General features: G+C 45.4%; 1 protein-coding gene across 1 annotated transcript; it reads right to left on the bottom strand.

The window, feature by feature from the left end:
• Positions 1-3327: 3327 nt before the first annotated feature.
• EIF2B2 (eukaryotic translation initiation factor 2B subunit beta) lies at positions 3328-10228 on the bottom strand. Its single transcript, XM_039232341.1, has 8 exons — positions 9987-10228; positions 9747-9867; positions 9471-9619; positions 8151-8314; positions 7403-7498; positions 6553-6690; positions 5282-5348; positions 3328-4003 (listed from the first exon to the last, which is right to left on the bottom strand). Exons 1-8 carry the CDS (start codon positions 10147-10149, stop codon positions 3846-3848), a joined length of 1056 nt encoding a protein of 351 aa, XP_039088272.1. The 5' UTR covers positions 10150-10228; the 3' UTR covers positions 3328-3845.
• Positions 10229-10462: the final 234 nt, after the last annotated feature.

Below are 10462 nucleotides of genomic sequence, written 5' to 3'. Positions count from 1 at the left end.
TGCAGAATTTTGCATAGAATTTATGAATTTTAGGAAACGTCAAGTTTTTAAGTAGCTTCCTTCTTTTCTAGGCAGATCTTAATTCTAAATGTAACATGCCTGAAAAAACACTACTGCAAGTCTCCTCTTCAGCTTGGTATTTAATATAAACATCAAGCAATCACTGTTGCAAGTATGGTTAGGCTCAAAGGCTGCCCGCCATTGTGTGAGTGTTGTACAGAAGACTGAAAGCTTAGACTATAAGCTCTTTATTAATAATAATTGCTTAGCCATTGCACAATAACCTGGAACAGCTGTTTGGTGAATGAAAGAATAATTCAAAGCAAAGTAGGCCAGAAATAAAACACTTCCAAACCACATTTCAGAATAGCTCCTTTGTGTCAACTAGGTGCATGTCTGCAGAGAGAGTTTTTGCGAGGACAGGTGGATAGTATGGGGCCTTTATAGTAATTACATCACCATCTGGTACTATCTTTATAGCAAAAACAGTTCTGATGTCCTGCGTTCTACATATGTTATAGAATCAAGTAGCTCGATGATGGAATCACAGGACTGGCAGTCTTCAGTAACGCAGGGACTGAGCCAACAGATTGCCCTGAGAAATGGCTTTGAAGCACATCTGTGAAACGTATGATCCTACCCATACCGGCATTTATTTCTTTGAGGTATCACTTTACGCTTGAGCTTTCCTTGGTGGAGTAGTTTTCAGAGATTTCTGAGGCTAAATTAGGAATTTCTGTTCCTTATTTGAGTTCCAAGAATTGTGCCTTTCCTGCCCTCCGCCTAAATTGGAAGATATAAACCGTGGGAAAAGTCTCTTTACAAACTGTTGAGTAAGTTATCTAACTTGGTTTATTTGGTCTATTCGGGAGGCCTTTCACATCCATGGAATCCTCTTTCTATTAATTCTTTTCAACCTAAAGCTACAAGTTTTTGTCCTGCGCTTCTGAGTCCTACTGGCAAAGGCAGGCACAAAGGCCCAGAGGTAGGAAGTTGACATGGAGCTTGTGTCTCCCTGTTCAGATAAGGCTATCCCCTTTCCAATATTTACTCCTTCTCCAATTAAAAAGAGAGAGGGAAATAGAAGAATGAGGTGTATATATAGCTTTGTAATGAGGGTTTGCTTAACTGAGGTCCTAAAGAGCCTGAAGAACATGCATTGGTGCCGTTCTTCTGTCCCAGGCACTTTAAAAGTTGACCAAAACGAGACAGCCTCTACCCTTGGCACCTTTATCTATCTCACTTATGCCTGGGAAGAATGTGGGTGCTAATTTTAGACCCAGAGACTAAGATGCACAAAGGACAAGTATCATAAAGCATTTTTAGAGCCAGAAACAGACTGAAGTTCCTTGACTCACTCCTGCTTTTACTCCAGACCACACAGTTGTACCCAAGTGAATTGCTGTTAGAATTGGTGCCTTCAGAGGACACAATTGCTCGTAATTGGTAGCTATAAGCCACTTCACTGAGAAAGCGCGGGGTCTTAGATGCTTTAAGAAAAAAAATTGACAGACTGAGGCCCGAGTGAGTCAGCCTCTTCTGAGTCAGAGCTTTTACGCCCATCTTTTAGACTGATCCTCTTCAATCTTGTTTTTTCCCTCTTTCAGGGAAGACAAGAGCCCTAAGGCAAAGATCTGTCTCAAGTTGATGTAGAAGCCTTTCCCTCATAGCCCACCTCTGTCCAGTGTTTACCAAAGCATGGTTATCAAATCACCTGTTCGAATCCCTTGGGGTGCTTGTTAAACATGCAGACTCCTGGTGCTCCCTCCCTCCACCCCAGAGAGAGTGCCACAGGAGACAGTAAGCTGGGCTGTGACCAGCATCTCAGGGGATTCCTGGGTATGCTCAAGTCTGCCCTGGACCTCTGCCCTGGACCAGTGGTGCCCAAGCACGGCAGATCACCTGGATTACCTTGGGAGACTTTCTGAAAAGGTAATTACTAAAGTAGGACACATAAAAAATGGAAATAATATATGGACATAGTAAATACAATTAGAAGATAACCTCCAGCTTGCCACTGTTTGGTATTACTCTTCCAGACTTTTATCCTATTGCACGAACATATTGTTTTGTTTTAATGAAGTAAAGGTCATATTATGCATACTGCTCTGCAGCTTGACTTTCCCCCGGCTTGTTTTTAATGAACAATATTAAATGGACTTCCTTACACATCTCTCCCATTCTTTTAACTCAAGGCTCACCAATCAAACGCCTCTAGGGGTTAGGTGGATAACATAAAGGAGTTAAATGGACCAGGGAGGAAATGCAGAAAAGGAGGTTTTCCATGTAATGGAGTCAGAAGCTGCCGAACGGCTGCCATTTGGGAATGTGGGTGCAGAAGTGCCAAAGCTGCTGAGCTCCGGAGAGAAGCAAGAAATCCAAAAGTGCTTAGTATGTGATCTTCATGCTTTTGTTATTCTATTTTATTTTCACATTGTTATTTATTTAAAGAAAATTTTTTAACATTTGTTTATTGTTGAGAGACAGAATATGAGCAGAGGTGGGGCAGAGAGAGAGAGGGAGACACAGAGTCTGAAGCAGGTTCCAGGCTCTGAGCTTTCATCACAGAGCCTGATGTGGGGCTGGAACTCAGGAACCCTGAGATCATGACCTAAACCGAAGTTGGATGCTTAACTGACTGAGCCACCCAGGTGCTCCTATTTTCACATTTTTAATTATTGGTAACTAATTCAAATTATATACAGGGTGAACCAGCCAAAGTGTCCTTAATCCAAACATTGCCTTTAGGTGCCTTTTTGAAACCTCTACTGCAGTCTATACATAATGTTCCACAGTATGTCATGCTTATCCACAGCCTTCCTTGTTTTTAATTAACAGAATACAAAATGCTACTGCTGGACACCTAGCCTGTGACACCACAGCTGCTCCAGTGGTAGACATTCTTTTCTATATCTCCATCTGCTTGTACAGATAATTTGGGAAATGCAGGTTCAAAACTGCTCTATAGAAGGTTGTACCAGTGTACAATCCTATTAACAGTACATGAGAGAGTCCTTTTCTGGGAAGCTGTAAGCGATTTCTCAGGTGCCATCCCAGAGATCAGATGCAGTAAGTCTGGGATAGAACCCAAGACGGTATATTTTCTTAGGCTCCCCAATGACTCTGAGTGGTTTTGGAACCATTGTCTTAGATTACTAACAAGTTGTTTGGGACCACTGCCAGTGAATCAGGAAGGAAACTGTAAATACTTTCATTTGCATTTCTGTCTTAGCCGGTTCCCTCTAATTACAGCCTTCTATCAAAGCACCGAAAGGGCTCTGCTGCTGCTGTTCCGGGCAGTCCAGAGCAGAACAATAAATAAACCAATTCAGGAATCTTCAAGCAGCTTTTATTGGCACAGCCCAGGAAAAGGTGTGGTAGCCATTTCTGAGCAAAAACCTATATCCCATCAAGGTCTTCAGTGTTATGTTTAATACCCCACTGAACCAGAAAGTTTAGGTTCCTAAAACAGACTCCCCAGGTCACTAAGAGGATCCAAAAAAAAAATTTTTTTTTTAAAGTAAACTCTATGTACAGCATGAGAACAGAGCTCATAACCCCAGCATCAAGAGTCGCACGCTCTGCTGCCGGCCAGCCAGGCGCCCTAAGAGGTACAAAATTAATAGGTCAGGGCCCACTGCTCCTGTTAAGATCGGAAAGGCAAGAGACAGACCTGAATGTGTGTCCTTGTTATGGGATGCCTAAAAAGGCAGGAAACAGTATTAAGTTTTTTAGGTTGGCTCCAGTTCACTCCCCATTACAAGGACGAGGTTTTCAGCACTCGCACTGAAGTCCCTCTCCATTCCATATTTAGCTAAGCAGCTTCTGCTCCAAATGAGTCGTGGTCATAGGACATGATCATCAGGATGGTAGAGTTCACTCATCAAGCGGTAGATGTAGGAAGGTGCATTCCCACCAATGTTGGAGATAAAGAGGGTAATGAGCTCTGGGGGGACGTAGTCAAACACAGGGCAGTGAACGCTGACCTTCTCCAGAATGTCCCCTGAAATGCAATCAATTACACATGTTAAAGATAAAACTGAGGATCTGCTCTAATAACTAATAACTGAATAGAATATAGAGTCTAGGCTCAATAATGCAGGCATACTTGCTATCCCAAGGGAAACCGAGCAGAGTACAAACAAGAAGAGAGGACTTCAGACCATACCACTCCCTGCTTAAAACTCTCCACTGCCTTTGCATAACCCTTATAATTCCAACTTGGGATAGCAGCCCTCAAGATCTGATCCCTCCCCACTGCACTACACTAATTATAATCCATCCTGCTCTCCCTCGTGCTCATTTCTCTCCAGCCATGTGGCCATCTTGTTCCAACTGGCTAAGCATGAACCTAACTCAGGCCCTTTGCACCAATGCCTGGAAGACTCTCTCCTTGACCTTCAAATGGTGGGGTCTATTTGTTCTGGACTCAGCTGAAGTGTCCTCTCAGTAAGACCCTTCCCAAACTAACGTGGTCTTCTACCACCTTCCAATTACATCATCCTTCTTTGTTCTCTTCCCCAAACATCCCATGACCCGATACTTTCTTGTCTGTTTTCTGCAACAGAATGTAAGCTGTATGGGAGTAGGGCCTATTTGTGTTGTTTGTTGTTACATCCCCAGTGGCTAAAGTAGTGCTGGATACATAGTGGATACATACAAAAAATAATTCTTGAAAGAACGAATGTGCGAATAAATGAAGTTATTCAACTTCTAAGAAGAACTGCACCCCAAGTACTTACTTTGCTCTCAGATGGTCTTTTAAGGCCATGTTATGTTGATGAGGTGGCAGGCTCACTGGCCATAGCTGCGGCATCCAGAAGTCAGAGAAAAGGACTCCCAACACAGGCAAGATTACAGGCAAGTTTTATGGTAGGAACATTTTGGAGCCTACTTCCTTTGCCAGCCACTTCACCAAAAAGACTTCCTACAGCAACTGAAAACAAGTCTATTTTCCCACTGGGTTGTCGCCTATGTCAAGCAATGTGCAAAGCCAAACCCAGTCAATGCTGGGTGATCCAACCTACCATGGCCTCAACACTCAGTTAAATATATTAGTCCCAGAACAAAATGAACACGGACTAGATCAGGTCCCCATGCACTCTATGATGCTCAAGAGAAGTCTCCACAAGAAGTATGATAAAAAGCACAACCTGGCAGTATTCAACCTCAACTGACTACCAAAACAAAAGCAAAAGGACCCAAATGCACACGCACACAGACACACACAGACACACACAGACACACACACACACACACACACACACACTCTCTTCTGTACCTTCTGTGAAAGGCAGGACTTCTTCGGGAGCCACAAACTTATGAAATGAATCTTCTTCATTGGGGAACTAGACAAGGGAAAAAAAAAAAAAAAGACAGACCTAGCAAAATTCCACTTCTAGGTACATACCCAAGGGAAATAAAAATCATGTCCACAAAGAAGCCTGCACACAGATGCTTACAGCAACTTTATTCACTAAAGCCAAAAGGCTGAACAATCCAACTACCCAAGGGGTGGACAGGTAAATAAATTGTGGTATATCCATGCAAGAGAGTATCATTCAGCCACAAAAAGAAACAAAGAAGTTCTCTAGGAACCTTGAAAACATCATGCTAAGTGAAAGAAGTCAAAAACAAAGGGCACATATTGTATGATTTCTTTTATATGAAATATCCAAAACAGGCAAAGCCACAGAGACAGAAAACAGATTAGTGATTCCTAGGAGATGGGGAGAGGAGGCAATAGGGAGTGATTATGTAATGGGAACAGAGTGTTTTGCTGGGATGATGAAGGTCTGAAACCAGAGAGTGGTAGTTGCACAATGCTGTGAATGTAGTAAGTGCCCCTGAACTGTACATTTAAAACTGGTTAATTGTATGTTATGTGACTATCACCTCAATTTAAAAAAGAGACCTACAAATAGCTCCTATTGCTAATGAAATAACTCTTCACTTTGAAATACTGTTTGTATTCAGGCTACAGAGGAAGGTCCCTCTAACTATGAGAGATAAAACTGATCCTATGTTCCTAGTTTCAACGTGTTTGGCATTTTCAGAAATGGACAGGGTGATGGAGAATGGTGGCAGTGGAAACAAAGGGCCTTTGCCAACTGTGTACTACCCTGACCTTATAATTTTGAATTCTCAAAGCTGACAAGTTTTAACTATCAAGTTTTGGGGGGCTCCTGGGGGGCTCAGCTGGTTGAATGTCCGACTCTTGATTTCAGCTCTGGTCATGATCTCAGTTCATGAGTTCGAGCCCCGCACCTGGCTCTACACTATCAACTTGGGATGCTCTCTCCCTCTCTGCCCCTCCCCTGCTCGTGCATGTACTCCTTCTCTCAAAATGAATGACCATTAAGAAACGTATTAAAAAAAACATTTTTTTTTCCTGGTTGAAGACTGCTGTGGCTTTTTCCAGCCTCTACTGGGTCTAACCCATTTAGCAAACAAGGATAAAGAGAAGCCCCAAAGTGAGTAGGTTGAAGGCCCGGAGTTCAAGCCTACACTTCGGCTTCCTTCTCTCTGTTGGCTACAGACAGACGGACATACCTGTGGGGAAAGCTTGAACATGGGAGCACAAACGATGAGCGGGGTGGAATGGTGTTTTGCTGCCAGTGCTAGAGTGTGAGTTCCTGTCACGGCTCTAAGGGCACCATTGGCCAGGATGGTCTTGGTGCCAATGATCACCTTTGGAACAGGAAGCAAAATGTGAGTCATCCCAGGGATAGAGCCTTCATCAGGCCATTGGGCACAACAGGCTGAATGCTCAGGCCTCCATCTTGGCATCATGAGGGTCACACGGCAGTAAAGGAAAAGGGATTCTAGGCTAAGGAGTTCTAGCTCAAAAGCGCCTTCCCAAAGAAAGAATGAATATAGTCTATGACCGGAAGCTGCATCACCTCCCGCTCTTAGCCCTGTCTTCTAGGAGGTCTATGCCTCAGCTCCTGAGAAGCCGGGAGCCTTTCTATTCATCATCCACCACTGCCAAGGTCTCTGGTCAGAAAGCAGGGACCTTCTACCCAATCCCTAGTAGCTGCCGAGCTTAGCTTAGCAAGATTTCATTCTCTTCAATGGTTTCACCAAAAAGGAGCTACGCTGGGGTGCCCAGCTGGCTCAGGCATAGAGCATGTGACTCTTGATCTTAGGGTTGTGAGTTCGAGTCCCACACTGGGTGTACAGATTGCTTTAAAAAAAAATAAAATCTTTAAAACAAACAAACAAAAAGAAACAGATAAAGGGAAAAGAAATTCAGTTGACATATTAAAAAGGCCCAAGTATGTACTTTCAAAAGGTGTTAGAAACTTTCATTTCTCATGGATATTACAGGAGGGAGAAAAATACAATCAGTATTTTAGATGTACAGTCTTCGTGAATTCAACAGAAGTCCAAATAGACTCACCTTGTTGACTCTTGACATAACAGCAAAAATGGCAGCATCAGTCATGACAGTTGTCTCAATACCTGCTTTGGACAAATTGACTGCCATTTCGTGACCCTGCAACAGGAGAGAAAGGCTGACATTAGGAGAGAGAGTGAGAGAGAGAGAGAGGAAGGCATCTCCAGCAGAACTGTATCTGGAGAATTCTGTGATACTGAGCACAACTGGCATACAACTGCCACCAGATAACCCCTTTTCCTGCCCATGGTAGGTATTCTCTCCTCATGGTACGCTGCAGGGAAGCGCAGGAGAAGCTAATAAACGTGGAGTTCTCCGCAGGAGCACCAGAACAGCCACAAAACTGGAAATACTGCTTGCTTGTATAATTGGGCAGAGCTGACAGGATAGCACCTGGCTCGTTACAACATCCTGCATCCTTACATTTTTCCTTTTGAAAGACCTATTATTTACACAGGGATGGAGCGAGGTCAGACCAAGCATCAGTCATTCCCCAAGGTAATTTACCCTATTTTGATTCCCAAAAGAACCAATATTATTTCTTTTCTTGAACCCAGCATTTCACCTAACTTTAACCAATGTTTAAGAATGTTGACAGGATGAACAACTTGAAAATTCCCTTAATGTTTTCTTTTACTTTATCTTCTCAATGTCTTGCTTATCAAGTCAAAGTTAGCATGGAGCCCATCTATCACTTCTTAATTCCCTCCTCGCTTTTCATTTTTCTTACCAACTCCAGCAGTCCCCCTACCTGACAGAAAGGAGCACACTCTGCCACAATGACATGGAATTTCCTCTTTCGGGCAGCCTCCTTGAGGAAGGCTTCTACTGTTCGGGAGAAGCCAATGGTCATGATCACCTCATTGGAGTGGATGTGCTCCAGAGCCTGGGCTGCAATGTTCTCTGTTGTTCCTTCTGCAAGAACAGTCAGTTTTGCAAGGAAAATATGGAACTACCATGCTACAACACTGACGTGATAGAGCATGAAAGAGACGGGTGGCCTTCACACAGACGGCCCACCTAGTAGATGCTGGTGACACAGGGGGTAAATGGACTTAACATGAAGGTCACGTTTTCTTAAAAGCCCCATTCCTCTAGGATCTTCTACCTCCTAAGTTCTCAGTCTACCCTCTACGCAGCAGAACCCCCAACTCATCCACTTACCTCCCTGCACCCCCAACCCTGCCCGGCCACAACACCAGCTCCCTACAACTGATTTTGGAGACACCGAATTCAGGCAAAAAATGGTCCAATCTGGGAAATCATAAAATGCTGAGAGTGGGGTAAACAGTTTCCCCCTAAAAGGACTCCTCCTCCTCCAAAAGGTGGCCACAACACCTCCACCTGAGAAGGAGGCCACAGAAGAAAAATAGGGGAGGAATTTGGAAGCAGCAGCTCCAGATACACAGACCCCGCCTCTTCCTTCCTTGGGGAACTCTGATTGTAATGAATATCTGCAGATCTCAGGGGTCACAAAGACAAGGGGAATGGAGGTGGTGCCTGTGTGTGCATCAAAATTCAAGAGGAAATTTGGTGATGAGTCTGTCACCTGTGGTTTTAGGGAGTTCATCTTTAAAATGAAAATAAAGAGGCGCCCGGGTGGCTTAGTCGGTTAAGCGTCCGACTTTCGCTTAGGTCATGATCTCGCGGTTCGTGGGTTCGAGCCCCGCGTCGGGCTCTGTGCTGACTGCCAGCTCAGAGCCTGGAACCTGTTTCAGTCTGTGACTCCCTCTCTCTCTGACCCTCCCCTGCTCACGCGGTCTCTCTCTCTCCTAGAAATAAATAAAACACTAAAAAAAAAAATTAAAAAAATAAATAAATAAAATGAAAATAAAGCTCTGTCCTAACAGTCTCTGCAGCAGTCTATAAAGGGCTGGTCTGTAAAGAAATGTAGAGAGGGTTATCTTAGTCCTGCTCCATCCAACCCTTCCTCTTAATCAGGATAGAGGACAAAGCTCAGAGAACCATATAACTGGCATTCTCCCATCTCTGCTGATGAACAACTTTCAGGGTCTTCTCTTCCTTCATCTGCCTGTAACCTGTCCTGTCCACCAGGGATCAGGACTCTTACCCAGTTCCACTAGCAGCTCATTAATTGCCTCAATGATGTTGGACTGGAGTTGGGCATAATGGAAGCTGAAATCCTCGCTCAGGCCTTCAGATGTCAAGAGTTTGTGCAAGGACTCCTGCTGATCGCTCTCATCGCTTCGTCCGTGGAGTCTACGGAGGCAACAAGACCCAAAGAGGGAGGTAGGCGGAGATGTAGTCTTTTAAGTTACCGGGCCTGCTCACCACTAAAGGTTCCGTGCAAGGGGAGGAGCTCCTGCGAAAAGGCCCCTGTCCTGACCTGCCATACTCCTCCCGGATGATCCTGAGCACTCTCCGCACCATGTTGCCCACTGTGGTCTCTGAGGGCTGCGCGGCCGTCATCCTCTGGCCCTCTCGGCGAATCAGTTCCATCAGCTCCCCTGCAGTCCGAGGGAGAGAGCGTGAGAGGCCACGAGCACGATGAGGCCTGGGCGACTTTCCGCCTGGGGATCGGGGACGGACAGTGACGAGGGACGCGACATAACTAGACCTGCCTCACCTGCATTGGACCAGCGGTGGTCCGTGATGATACGGCGCAGCAGCCCCAGGGTCCCCCGAGCCATGTCCTCGGAGCTGCGCCGCCCGCCACCCCGCTTCAGGGTCTCCACGAAACTCTCGATGCTCTCGTACAACTCCGAGCCATTGGCCGCGGCTCCCGGCATCTCGAAAGGAGACGCTTCGCCCGCGAAATCCGCACCTGTACGACTTCGATCCTTGCACTTCCGGGGCGAGGGAAGTCGGCTTCCGCTCCGCAAGGAAAACTCCAGCTTCAGCGTCCGCAGGCCACGCCCCGCCGTGCCACATCCCACCCCCTCCATCTGCCTGAGCCAATCAGAGACTAGGAGCTCGAATTCTTCGGTTAATAGAGGAGCGTTCGCAAGCCTCCGAGGCGGGAGGAACGGAAGTGGCCTTTCGTAGCTCTTCTAGAGCTGAACTGGGGTGAGCTGGGAGGCCCCACGAGGGTGTCTAGTTCCG

This window comes from Hyaena hyaena, unplaced genomic scaffold (genome assembly GCF_003009895.1).
Source record: "Hyaena hyaena isolate Hyena2069 unplaced genomic scaffold, ASM300989v1 scaffold_65, whole genome shotgun sequence".
NCBI classification, from domain to species: domain Eukaryota; kingdom Metazoa; phylum Chordata; class Mammalia; order Carnivora; family Hyaenidae; genus Hyaena; species Hyaena hyaena.
This window is presented reverse-complemented; position numbering and strand designations above follow the sequence as displayed.